The sequence below is a fragment of the Pantherophis guttatus genome, chromosome 8 (genome assembly GCF_059756535.1).
Source record: "Pantherophis guttatus breed Tessera chromosome 8, ASM5975653v1, whole genome shotgun sequence".
Classification (NCBI taxonomy): Eukaryota; Metazoa; Chordata; class Lepidosauria; order Squamata; family Colubridae; genus Pantherophis; species Pantherophis guttatus.
This window is the reverse complement of record NC_142070.1, coordinates 83391666-83405489: the sequence shown is the minus strand read 5'-3', so window position 1 is coordinate 83405489 and position 13824 is coordinate 83391666. Positions and strand designations below refer to the sequence as shown.

Below are 13824 nucleotides of genomic sequence, written 5' to 3'. Positions count from 1 at the left end.
TGTGCTATTCTAGGAGCACACGGAACTGCCTGCACCTCTGCATTCTGTACCTGCTGAATCTATATATATTTTGCAGTAGTTCAGTCTGGAGGTGACTGTGGGTAGACTGCTGCGCCAGGAACGCGCTCAACTGGCACACAGGCAGCTATGCCAAGACCCTCTTAGCCATGACTACCACTTGCCCATTCAGCAGGAGTCGTGAGTCTCTAGGACAGGGCTGTCAAACTTGTGGCCCATGGGGCCGGATGCGTCACACCCTGGCCATGCCCACACTCGGTTTAGCAAAGGAGGAAAAAGTCCCCATATGTCACGTGATGCTGCCGTGACGACACAGGTTTGACACCCCTGCTCTAGGAGGATCCCAAGATTGCGCACCAGATCTTTCTGGGAGAGTGTAACCGCATCTAGCACGAAGGATGGGCCCCCAAGTCCTGAGATGCTCAGATTCAGCTGAAGCCTGTTTTTCCCCTCCCAGATCCTCATGGCTTCCAGACACCAAGATAAGATGTTCATGGCTTAATTGCTTAATTTGCCAGGGTGGAGTTATGTAATTGGGTATTGTCAGCATACTGATGATCTCTTACCCCATGGTGGTGAACGAGCTTCCTGATTTTTCTAGAGCAAAAAATCTTCACTTGCAATTGTTACTACTGCTTTCTAAGAAGGTGCAGGTGAGGGAGGCCATGAGCTGCATGCCTCTGCCTCAGATTCTTCTATTTGAGAAAGAAAATATTGTCCCATTTTGCTACATGCTAGTATAAACTAAAACTGGAACGTTGCTTGATTGGCCAGAGGCACAATGAAATTAAAGCACTCTACCACTGATTGATTCTGATCTTTAATTTCGTTTGTCTGTTTGTAGGACTGTGTCAGTGCTCCTGAACCCAGAAAAATATGTTCCTGATGGAATTGTATATCCTAAAGCAGAGTGGCTTGGAAGTGAATTGATTTCTAAACTGGTTAAATGGTCTACAGAGATCACAAAAAATGAATTTAAGAGGACGCTCTCTCTCATTTCTGTAGCTAGATACAGCCAGGTTTATCAAGATTTAAAGGAGAAGTACAAAGAGATGGTCAAAGTAAGTAGAGCTTACTTTTTGCTTTGACATTTTTGAACTTAATGTTCATGCAGAAAAGTGTTTATTTGTCCCTATCTTAAATGAAAAGGTTTTGTTCTTAATTGAACAAAGAAATGAAATGAAGGAGGATGCTTGGGCCTTGGGGACAGAAGAGGTTTCTCAGGCTGAGTCCAGTCTTCATCCGATGTCAAGGGGAAAATGTGTGGAGAATTCAGCCTCCTAAAACTCCCGAGGGAGGGAAGGGAGGAAGCTGAAATCCGGTTCTATCTGAGGAAAGCGTGGATTATGGTTGAAAAGCTTGAGGTTGTCTTATATGTGTGAGAATTCATCACTGCCAGGTAGAGAAGGTGCTTGGCTGTGTTGGCCATTAATCTGCTTGCAATGCAGTACGGCCTAAAGCTGTTTCATGATTCTCAGAGCCACGCCTGAGTTTGGGAAATCTCAGGGAATCTGGTTGCAACTTTTTGGATTAGCAGATGTTATTAAGCATTCATGAGCCGCATCTTACCTCGTCAGGTCTACGCAGTGTCTAGATTGATGGAGTAGTGTAATTACAGGTTGGTTATGCCAGATGCGAATTAAACACGAGTCAGTTTCCAATAAGTTTATCAACTAACAATTGTAATATGTTAAAAACCTGTTGGGTTTGTTGAGATCTACAGAGATTGCCTGAAATCTTTAAATTGTGTAAGTTCAGCAGTCTCACTCAGTTGAGTTGGGGAAGTTTGATTCTTTTCCCCCAAGGTAACTGAGCTCTGTTAAAGGAGGCTCCTAGACGGCTGAAATGCTTTGCTACTACTTTACTTTGTCAGCGTTTGAGTCCTGATGCCAAACTTGTGTCCTGCTGTACAACGTTTGCCCCATTTGTACTACAATGTGTGAAATCTGGAGGGCATTGCTGGTAGATGCGTCACATTAGAAGAAAAGTAGGCGAAGAAACGTAGATGGAGCTGTTGGTGTAAATGTGGGAGGAAAGCAGGAAGCCTTTCGGTTTGTCACAGGATCTGGTCCCAATTTAACATTCTTCCGCTTTTGTAAGAATTGGCTTAAGGTTGGGTGGTTGCTTGTTTATTTATTTGGTAAAGTTGTCCTCCTAATATATGTGACTCTGGACACCAAAAAGAGTGAAACAAATAATGAAAGAAGAAAAGAAAAAGCAGTAAAACCATAAAACATACATTTCCAGGAGAGCAGCCATTCCCTGATAATATAATGTAGTACTTCTACCCCAGGCCTGAAGGCAGCATCCTATTTTCAGGCCCTCCCTGAAGACCAGCAGGGTCGGGAGCCGTCTGACCTTGGGCGAATGATGTGCCAAAGAGCGGGTGCCATAGCAGGAAGGCCTCTCCTCCTGGCACCCATCAGTTGTAGGCGACCCACAACGTGCTCTTCCTGATGGGCAGGTCGGTGTGGTTGGGAAGAGGCGGTCCCTCAACCGGGCCTCACGCCACGTTGGGCTTTAGAAGCCATTGCCAGCACTTTGAATTGAAGCTGGAAGCCAGCTGGTAACCAGGGTAACTCACGGGGCAGAGGTGAAACGTGCATTGATCTAGGGGTGCGCGTAACTGACGGTGCCACTGCACTTTGTGCCAGCTGAAGTGGTGGCCTCGTGATGGCTGATGACAACTTAACTCACTTTTTGAGGGTGAGGAAGAAAAAGCTACTCGGAGAAAATGGATAGTTAGTGCCAGGATAGTGGCTCCTGTTGAAGTAACGTTGGCCATGCGTTACCTTGACAGTGTGAAGAAAACAACATCGTTGTGGTTGGGTTTTTATGCCTCCGAAACAACGTCTGAATCCGCTTAGCCCTGCAAGTGAAAGGGCACGGAGGGAGGCTGGCCTGGTGCTAGGAATGTGTTCTGTGGGGGTTGCGTTGGCAGGGAGAGCTGACTAAAGGGCTAGCACCATCTCAGCCTCTTTACGGAGGCTTCCCAAAAGACTGTGGGGTCTGGTGGGCCTGAATATGCATTAGGCAGGCATCTGCTGGATATTTGAAATAACCTCTTACGTTGAATAACCTTTATTTGAGGATAATCATTTGAACCTGTGTCTTATTTATCCACAGGTTTGGCCTGAAGTAACAGATCCTGAAAAGTTTGTCTATGAGGATGTTGCTATAGCTACTTATCTGCTGGTAGGTGGTATTTAAAAACTAATTAAAAGTTTACTCTGAAAATATAAATTACTCCAAAATAATAAACTTCCAAAAATGGAATGATAAAGAATAGATTTTTTTGAATGTAAAGTTTGACACTTTAAATTGGATATACAAGATACATTTTGAGCACAATTCTGTTAATAATTTCAGTTAGGAGATTATGTATTTGTTTGCAAGGAGTGGCCAAGTGCTATGAAAGAAGAAAAGAAAAAGCAGTAAAACCACAAAACATACATTTCCAGGAGAGAATTTTGTTTCTTTATTCTTCATGAAAAAGATGCAGGGTCCCAACTGTAGTGTGGAGAGCCACGGAAAGGAACGTTCCAAGATGGGTCATTTTCTGGATCTCGTCCACCTTGTAGAAGTGTCAGTCGGGGAGGCATCAGTCCATCACGGGTCTATCTTTCTTTCATGGCACCAGGAAGCGACAGCTGCTTAAAGCCCATCTGGGTGTGGCCCAAAGTTGACCTGAACGTCAAGGCCATGAATGGATACTAAATGCCAAAATAAAGGCTCAGTGTGGGGCCCTTTAAAAACGATTAGATGGGTAGTTGAAGAGTTGGTTACAATAAGTTCTTCCAGAAAATCATCTGGTTAGTTAATGTGATTTTGCATGTTGCATCCAAACAATAATGCAGGCTCAGCTGGAGAACTCGATTGCACATAACTGAATGTAATGCTAATGGACTTCAGGGTCAGCAAAAAAAAAAATCAGCTCTATGCCTTTTAATAAAATATGTTGGCTGGAAAAAGTGCTGCCACGTTCATGGTTCTTTTTGTCAACCTAAGATTAACACCAATCTCTTCCTACAATGTTTTAAACTGCATTAAGGCAGAATTATTGAAATGAAAGAGCTGTGCAACAGTCTGCAAAAGATTAAAATGACACAGAATCCAAAAGTCCCACTTCGATTGTATGTCATTAAATCATAAATCTTTGGATGTTTCCCACATCTGGGTTGCAAAAGCACAGAAGACCGTTAGAGGCAGCAGAGAGCAGAAAATGGTATCTTCTTGTTGTTGGGAAAATAGGAGGAGGGTTAGCTATGTTTGCTGCCTTCTGTTATTTATAAAAATAATAAATAAATTTTTGGGTGTTGCTAATGGTTGGCAATGGCTTAAAGAAAATTTCATGTTAGTGGCCATCAGTAAATCCCTCTCCACTGGGATTAAGGTAGTCTAGCCTACCTCTATCCACAGGGGTTGGTATACCGCAAAAGACTCGCTCCGAGTTGCAGGGCAGAACTCAGGAAAGCTGTCGGGGGGGTGGGGGTGGGGGAGAGCTGTGACCCCAGAGCTCACCCCCCCCAAACACACACAGAGGTACCCCTGGGAGAGGGAAGGTGGCCTCGTACCCCAGTAGTCAGCCCTGGTTGGAATCTCCTGGATCTCTATGAATCCAGTTCGCCCTTTCCTAATTTCCAATGACTCATTCTTGCTGGTGGTTATTTGGTGTTTCTGAATGGCGGTCCTGTCTTGTTAGATCCTCTGGGAAGATGAGAGAGCTCGGAGAGGCCTGTCCAAGAAACAGTCCTTTGTGGACCTTGGCTGTGGAAATGGACTCCTGGTTCACATTTTAAGTAACGAGGGGGTAAGTCAGTTGTACAGTATTGGTCAAATCACTTTTTTTTTTTTAATTTTGTAAACAAACATACACATACAAACATGAACATTTAAACAAACTAAACATAAACTAACTCTACAATGAAATCAAGTCATAGAGCTTGAACTTTGAAAATAAAGCTACTTCGGTAATTATATATCTATATATCTGTATATATTATCTTTCATCTTGTATCAATGTTTATATAATGATATTTCATTTTATTTCCTTATTTTTGTATCATTGGATGGTATTCCCTTATTTCGTGTCTTTTTTATCTAACCAGTTGTACCATTCTTGCCAAATTAAGTAAAAGTCTGAATCTTCTTTTCCCTGTATTTCTTTGGTCAGTTTATCCATTTCTGCACATTCCATTGTTTTTTGTATTATTTTTTCTTCTGGTGGCGTGTTTTCCAATTTCCACATTTGTGCGAAGACGATTCTAGCTGCAGTTAGGATGTGTATTATCAAGTATTGTGTCTCTTTTTTATAGTCCTTTGTCAGTATTCCTAATAGGTAAATTTCCGGTCTGAGGGGTACTTTTTGGGCGGTAATTTCTTCCAGCTGACTTTGAATTGTTTTCCAAAATTTTTTGACTTTTGGGCATGACCACCACATGTGGTAGTAGGTCCCCTTCTGTATTTTACACTTCCAACAATTCTGATTAGTATTGGGAAACATCCTTGCCAACCGTGCAGGGGGGAGATGCCACCTATAAAACATCTTGTATGTATTTTCTTTGTAGGGCATGGACATTGTCAGCTTAGTATTTACTTTCCATATTTTTTCCCAATTTTCTAGGTTAATATTATATCCAAAGTTTTTAGCCCAAATAATCATATTTTCCTTCACCACTTCTTCTTCCAATTTGTATTTTAATAGATAATTATATATTTTGGTTATTAATTTGTCATCTGATTGCATTATAATTTTATCTAATTCATTTCTTTCTTTTTGGATTCCAAATTTTTCCATATCACTTTTATATCTTGATTTTATCTGTAAATACGGCCACCAATCAATATCCATGCCCTGTTGTCTCAGTTCCTCTCTTGTTTTCATATCTCCCTCTGTGTTCAACAATTCGTCATAGGTTTTCATCTTGTCTGTATCCATTGTGTACGGGTAAATTTGGGCCTCCATGGTTGATAGCCATCTTGGGATTTTGTCGTAGTGTTTTCTCCTTATTTCAGTCCAAATTTTTGCCAATGCTCCTCTGATATAATGTCTCCTGAAGTGTTCATGTTGTCTGGGCTTTTCCTCCCATAAAAATGCATGCCAGCCTTTTGACAAGTCAAATCCTTCTAGTGCTAGTGTTCGTTTATCTTTGAGTGTCATCCAATCCTTAATCTAAGTTAAAGCTGTTGCAGTGTAATAAGTTTGCCAATCTGGTAATCCCAGGCCACCCCTTTCTTTGGTGTCCTGCAGGTGTTTCAGTTTAATCCTGGCTCTTTTTCCTTGCCATATATACTTTAATGTCATTTTATCAAGGTCTTTGAAATATGATTTTCCTGGGTTTATCGGTATTGTTCTAAATAGATATAGTAGTTTTGGTAGAATTGTCATTTTAATTGAAGCAATTTTGCCTAATAGTGATAGTTTCAATTTACTCCATGCCTCTAAGTCCTTCTGTATTTGTTTGGCCAATTTAATATAATTGTCTTCTTTGAGAGATGATACCTTATTGGTGAGCCAGATTCCTAAGTATTTTATTTTTGTTGGTCAAATCACTTTTTTCTCTGGCTCTCCCCCTAATAAGTAGGCCCACCGGGGCTGCTGCCCCTGCCAGGCCTCTCCAGCGGAGTTGGAAGGGGTAACTTGGGCTTCCCCAACTGAGGCCGATGGTGTTTCTCAACCTTTGCCACAAATCCTGGGAGTTGAAGTGCACACCTCTTAATGCTGCCGAGGTAGAGAAACACTGACCTAACTTTGATGGGGAGCTCCTGGGTGACTACTGAACAGCTGTAGTTTAAGGTGTGGCTCCTCACCCTTAAAACTCTCCAAGAGCTTCCCCCTCCCCCTCCCCATGGCTTCTGTCTGTCCAGCAAGATCAGGTAGGCTTCGTTCCCTCCCAGCTCCATCCCTTAGAGATTGGCAGCCTTCTCTGTTGCAGCCCTCTTGTGAAATAGCCCCCCAGCCAAGATCAGACTGAACCCACCCTGTTCATGTTTCAGAAATAAGCTATGAAAACCTAGGAGGAGATCTGGGATAACTTAGACCCTCCACCCTGCCCTGCGATGTCAGGTTTTATCCTCGGACATTTCGTTTTTCCTTAGTATTTTTTTTTTGTTGTTGTTGTGTATTCTTGTTTCCTTTTATTATACTGCTGTTATGTTTAACCCTGTTAGTACGGAAGGGAAAATAAGTTTGTTCAGATACTGTTGAAGTGAGTTGAGCGGCCATATAAATTTTCTAAATAAGTAAATAAGCTCCAGTAAGTAAGCATTTACTGCTTACTCAGCTTAACTCTATTCAGCATAGGGTCTCCCAAGTAGAATTTTCTTTTTTTATTGTGAAGGGATAAAATAAAAATTTTAAGCTACATATACAAAAATGACAACACTCCAACAGCATTGTAGCCATTGCAGCCTCTTAACTGATTGACATGCGAGCTGTAACTTTGAAATTCCACGCCCAAACATTTTGGGTTTCATGCTCCTCTTTTCTTCTGAACTGAACCCCTGAGGACTCATTGGTTTGGTTGATTTGGGCAGCGGTCCAGCCGGCAAGGGAGCAGGAGGGTTGAGGCTCCCATCCACAGGCTGCCTCTTGTTTCCAGAATGGCTGCTTTGCTTTTTTTTAATCCGTTGTGAGGAGAAAAGAATGTTTGCCTTAAAAGTCGGTTATGGTAAAGGCCGCTTCCCTAACGGATGCCTCCTGTGTGGATTCTTCCAGCATTCAGGAAAAGGAATTGATGTCCGAAGAAGGAAAATATGGGACATGTACGGCCCACAGACCTGCTTGGAGGTAGGGTCGAAATAGGGGTTCTTCTGCCATCAGGCTCTGCAAAATGACTTTAAGCTGAAACACAGGCAGTCCTCGTCTTACAACAATTCATTTAGTGACTGTTTGAAATTACAAGGCAGTGAAAAAAGTGACTTATGACCATTTTTCACTTATGACTGTTATAGCATCCCCAGGGTCACGTGATCAAAATTCAGACTCTTGGCAAGGGAGTCATACTTATGACGGTCACAGTGTCTCTGGGTCATGTGATCCGTTTTGTGACCTTATGACAAGCCAAGTCAAGGGGGAAGCAGGATTCACTTAACACCCATGTTATTAATGTAACAACGGCAGCGATTTGCTTAACAACTCTGGCAAGAGAGGTCGTAAAAGAGGCCAAAATTCACTTAATAATTATCTCACTTAGCAACAGAAATTTTGGGCTCAATCGACGTCGTAAATTGAGGATTACCTGTACTGATAGATTTCGGTGGAAAAATACCGGCAACCCTTTGCATGGTTTATTAAGTTGTCTTGTTCTCTTTTGTATTAGGAAAGTGCCATTAATCCAAACAACCTTTATCCAGATGTTGACTGGTTAATTGGAAATCATTCTGATGAGCTGACGCCCTGGATCCCCGTAATAGCAGCCAGGTACCAACAAAGTGGAACCATCTGAGCCCTTCGGCAGTTATTCTCTTGGGAGTTACCGCGTTACGCTAAGCAGTTCAAAATAGGACACCTGTAAACCATTTACATTAAAAACAAAGGTGTTTCAGTTACGCCAAGGAATGTGTTTTGTATTTGAAGGAAAGTATTTAGTGACAGGGATACAAAGAATCTTAGAAAAATTGAAAGAGGAAGTGAGCTATGAATAAAAAAAGGAGGTTAAAAAAGTTTTGGTTGAGAAGAATCGAAAAATAGAAAATTCTTCTGACAGGCCAAAATTCTATATTAGTTGGGACAAACCTCCAGAAAGTGGAAATTGGTAAAATCAGCATGAATTCTAAACTACTTCTAAAGCACCCAATTTTGTGAATTCATAGCACTCTTAGTCTCCCTAATTTTTTTACAGGGTCTGTAGCAGTTCCCAAAATGTGCACCGCAGCCAATGCAGTAGCAGTGCCGCTTATTAAGTCAGAGCACCCCAACCTTTCTGGCTTTTTGGACCAACCTGTGTGTGTGTGTGTGAGAGAGAGAGAGAGAGAGAGAGAGAGGGTGGGGGTGGGGAGAGAAGTGGGATGCTTCCACATGAGTGGCAGGCAAGCGCGTGCATGCATGCAGCTCCATTTGCTCGAGTGGCAGGCCCCCATGTCTGCCACTCATACGGATGGAGCTGTGGGCGGACACTCAGCCGTCACTTCTGTGGCCCAGTTCCAAACAGGCTGCAGCCCAGTGCTGGGCCAGAGCCCAGGGGTTGGGGACCCCTCTATTAAGTGGTAAAATATCCAGTGGCATCCCATTTAGGAATCTGATTCACAATATTTAGGAGTTGTGTTGAGCAGTCAGCATTTGGAAGCCTTAGCCAGGTTCATCCAACTGCAGACGTACATTTTGACCAGACAAGTAAATCAGGTATTTAGCAAGCTGTTAGATATTTTCATCCCCTAAAGTAGACCTAATAGGCTCCTTCTCTCAAAGTCTCCCTCCCTCCCTCCCTCCCTCCCTCCCTCCCCCCAGCAAATCTGTGCTGAATAAACACTCGGCTTGATAGACACACGTCACCCGAGTCCCGGGAGCTTTTGTTTTGCCTCCCACAGAGCCTGACTTTGTTTTTGTTTTTTTTGCCTCCCTGCTGCAGGTCTTCCTGTTCTTGTCGCTATTTTCTGCTGCCTTGCTGCTTTTTTGACTTCTATGGAAAATACAACCGAAGGCAGAGTCAGAAGAGCCAGTACAGAGAATACCTCGATTTCGTTACAGAAGTCGGGAATGTATGCGGCTTTAATGTAGAAGAAGATTGCCTTAGAATTCCTTCCACAAAAAGGGTAACGAACGTCTGCTCTCGCGGCTCTTTCTACATTTTAGCAGCCTTATTGCTGAGCCTCGGCTGCATACAGGCAGTTTTCCAAAGCCTAAGCTGCACATCAGATCGCTGAATTTACATTCGTTCGGCTGAAGAGGCAGAAAAGCCTGAAGTTGCTGTCCCACTAACTAGGTTTATGCCGGCTGGAGGAGGCTGCGTTGGTTGGTTTTTCCCCTTCTCTGTAACTGCAAACCGCCCCCAACGTTGCTGTTAAGGATTGTGCTCAGGGTCCTTTGTGGAGCCACAGGGTTCCTGGACTCTTGCAGGGGGTTGGAGCTGTTGGCCACCTCACTCCTGAAGGTGCTGCCACACCGGCTTCTCTTGTGGAGCTGAGGTTACTACCCTGCTTGAAAGGAGCTTTTCTGCCTCTGTTCATGGCCATTAATTTGGCAACCCACAATCAGCATGTCCATTCCTTAGTTTGGCCATAGGTGGGGGACACTTTAATGTTTTAACTGGGGATTAAACCTGTAGGAAAGAGGCAGGAGTGGCAGCCAGTCTTGATAGCCGAGAGGCCTCCAAAACCAAACCTTAAATGCCATTTGCTGTGGAGCCACCATGGAAGAGGAAAGTTGCCTTCATGTACAGGTAGTCCTCGACTTAGGACCACAATTGAGCCCAAAGTTTCTGTTGTTAAGTGAGACATTGCTTAAGTGAGTTTTGCCCCATTTTGCGACTTTCTTGCCACAATTGTCAAGTGAATCCCTGCAGTGGATAAGTTAGCAACACGGTTGTTAAGCGAATCTGGCTTCCCCATTGACTTTGCTGGTCAGAAGGCCACAAAAGGGGACCATGTGACCTTAGGGCACAGCAACGGTCGTAAGTATGAATCAGGTGCCAAGCGTCCGAATTTTGATCACGTGAACATGAGGATGCTGCAAAAGTCGTAACTGAAAAAATGGTCGTAGGTCACATTTTTCACTGCCGTTGTAATTTTGAACAGTCACTAAACGAACTCTTGTAGGTCGAGGACTACGTCTATTGCCCATGAGCTTTCTGGAGCCGTTGGGGGACTTGATAGGCCCTGGAGGTGGATCCCAGAAGATCCACTTAGGTTCTTGACAAGAGGATTCCTCTTTCTTGTAGGTCTGTTTAATCGGAATGTCTAGGACTTCCCCGGCGGCACAAGACGATCCGGCCCTGGAGGAAGAGAGAGGGGAATACATCAGGAGACGGCAGCCTTGCAGCGTAATTGTGGCACCGGACAAACACTTTCCCTTCCATCGGGAGCAGAGCCTCTCGGCCGCCGGTCAGCTGCTGTGCCAGGAGGCCCCCCGGGAGAGAGATGGGCGGACTCTCTGGCCCTCTGGGTTTCTGCCTCGGGGCAAAGAACAAGTAAGAAACTGCACCACCCTCCCGCATGCCTTTGTAGACCAGGTGGCTTTGAAGGTAGCCCACCTGTTGTTAAGCGAGACGGAACAGAGCCTCCACGGACCTTCCAGCCCCTGGAACAGCGGAGGTGAGAGTCGGGCTCCATATCCTAACAATTTCTAAGGTCCCAAAATCTTGAATCTGGGTGGCACCTGAAGGATTAGGCCGGAGGATAATTTGAATAAGCAGGTCAAATTCACCACGCTGTAATTAGCGACAGACATCCTACCTTGGATTCCTCAGTGGCACAAGAGTTTATATAGAATTCAGGTCACACAAACAAAAAAAAAAAGATCTGTATCAGTGCTTTACAGCATAAAAAGATAATGATAATATCAGTCTGAAGGCTTGTAAAGCATAGCACATGATACAATCTTGAAAGGGGGGGGAAGCAACCTTTTTGGTACAGCCTATATATATATATATAAGCCTTTGGGAAAGGAAGGGGGTGTCATTTCACTCACATGTTTGTGCACACATACACAGAGAGAGGGAGAGATGGAGACAAATGTCCCAAATGACATGAATTCCCAGAAGCCCCCAAAGAATTAACACGTGTTAATACGAACCCTGTTTTCTGTAGAGAGTCTTCCCTTGAGTGAAATTGCTGGGCATTTAGACAAGGACACTTTGAAAACTCTGAAGAAGGAATATGGAGGCCTACAGACCTTGCTTAGAAATAATTATCAGGTATTTAAAGGTAAGAAGGCAGTTCTGTTTCTGTCTCTTTCTGGGCTCAGTTTTAGAGACTTGGTGTGAACTGTCCGGGGCAGAAGAGTGTCTCTTCCTTTAGGCATCTGCTTGGGGTGTGGTTATCCTGGAAAGATCTCTAGATCTTTCCTCCAGGTCAAGGGCGGTGGAGGTCTAGAAGAAAGGGGCCTCCTCCAAATTCTGTTGCGGAATTTCCTCTCCAGGTGATTTCCTCCTGGCACCTCCATTGACGCTTCTGTGTTGCGTCAGGGGAAGATTTCTTGCTAGTCATCCCATCATTTTTAGAGATGGCTTTTGATGTCAAGGGTCTGCCTTGGGATTTATAATGTAGTTCAATTCCATTTATTGGGTGTACCATTTATTCTCTCTTATTTTTCTGTTTTTAATGTAAGTAACTTCATAGTTTTCTCAAAGAATGTTTGTTATTAGGAGTAGCAATGGTAATCGCCACCATTACCACAAAGGTTTCAAAATTCAGGCCAAATTTTATCTGCAACTTTAGGGAGCTGGACTAGAAGACCTCCAAGGTCCCTTCCAACTCTGCTACTCCATTAATGTTTGTGGGAGGAAAAGGATTGTGAAACCTATTTTATTATGTAGAGAGAAACTGACAAAGTTTCAGGAACAAAGTTTGGTGCCCTGTCTGTGGCCGATTACTACAGGAAGCCAGCTGTCTTCCCAGCTCTGAGGAGGAAGGAGGGCATGAAGACGATCCCAGCAGTTGGGGAGGGGGGTGGGGTGGGGTGGGGGTCCTGGGTCTGCAGAGGCCGGGGCAAGAGGGTGATTTGACTTGGGCCTCTAACTCCAAAGAGCGGCCTAATTCAGACACCCTTATTTTATTTTTAAAAAGTCAAAACTACGTCTTGCTCAGTATTTTGCATACGATATGCATCCTTTGTTGTGTTGCTCTTGTGTTGTATTGTGGGGAGGGTCCTAGCTTTCCATCCAGTGAGCTCCAAAAGGAAAACTCCAGAACCGAAAGGCTGTAGGTTTATTTTGGTAAAGATTTGCGGATAGACGTGTATGAAGCGTCTTGTGATGCCAGAGCAGCTGGGAGAGGCTCCCTGCCAGCAGGATGGCCTCCTAGAGGGAGATGATCTTGCTCTACTGGTAGTCCTCGACTTACAATCAGAATTAAGACATTGAGTGAAGCGTTTGTTAAGCAAGGTGCCCACATGACTGTCTTCGCTCAACTACCACAATCCCAGCCTTCCCTGTGGCAGTCGTTAAGTGATTTTCCGGGTCGTTAAGTGGAAGGAGCGAAAGAGCTGCCTGCTGAGGGGTTTCAGTGCACAGAGGAGGAATCCTTTGTTGGATTTCAACCCCATCCCGGCAGCCTCCACAAAGATTTTGCCCCTCCCCTCCGCTCGCAGCCTTCCCTGCCAGCTTCCCAGCTGAACGTCGTGGGGCACCTGGGGACCAGTTGTAAGGTTGAGCCAGCTACCAAGCGCCCAGAATGTGATCACGAGGGGAGGGGAGCAAGGCCATCAAAACTCTGAGTGGACGTTAAATAACCTCTCGTAACTGGATTTCTGTGGGAGGAAGGATTGTGCTCTTCAGTTTGCGCGAGGGCGCATGCATGCTTCAGTGAGATTGGGGGAGGGGGACGTGGGCTTTACCTGTTGGCACTAATTGGTGTGTCGATGCGATTCCTCCCCCCCAGTCCAACATGGGAAAGTTCGCATCCGCGACTGGAGGGAAGAGGAGAGACCCAGGAAGCAGCTCCGGGGCCGGCAGACCAGAGCCCGGCTCCCTTCTGAAGCCACGAAAACTCGGCTCTGCTGGTTTGACCGGCATCACCCTCAAGGCTGCCCTCTGCCCTCGGCCTCCTGCCCTTATGCCCACGGAACTGCCGAGCTGAACGAAAGACGAATCGTGCCGGGCAATAAAGAGCTGCTAGTTCAACTTTGCTAAATAAAAAGTTGCCTCTTGA

At 44.6% G+C, this 13824-nt stretch overlaps 1 protein-coding gene across 2 annotated transcripts in view; it reads left to right on the top strand.

Moving 5' to 3' along the window:
* Positions 1-13824, top strand: part of TRMT44 (tRNA methyltransferase 44 homolog) — a 15611-nt gene extending 1787 nt beyond the window's left edge. Inside the window, exons 3-11 of one of the 2 annotated variants that reach the window (XR_015729190.1) lie at positions 863-1079; positions 3145-3213; positions 4721-4828; positions 7736-7807; positions 8340-8440; positions 9588-9771; positions 10896-11144; positions 11764-11880; positions 13555-13824. Coding sequence is in view for 1 of the 2 variants with exons in the window: in XM_034435992.3 (XP_034291883.2) it covers positions 863-1079; positions 3145-3213; positions 4721-4828; positions 7736-7807; positions 8340-8440; positions 9588-9771; positions 10896-11268; positions 11764-11880; positions 13555-13805 (1492 nt within the window). In the remaining variant the exon portion in view is untranslated. Of the gene's footprint in view, positions 1-862; positions 1080-3144; positions 3214-4720; positions 4829-7735; positions 7808-8339; positions 8441-9587; positions 9772-10895; positions 11269-11763; positions 11881-13554 lie in introns of both variants that reach the window. The other variant, XM_034435992.3, reaches the window with a different exon arrangement.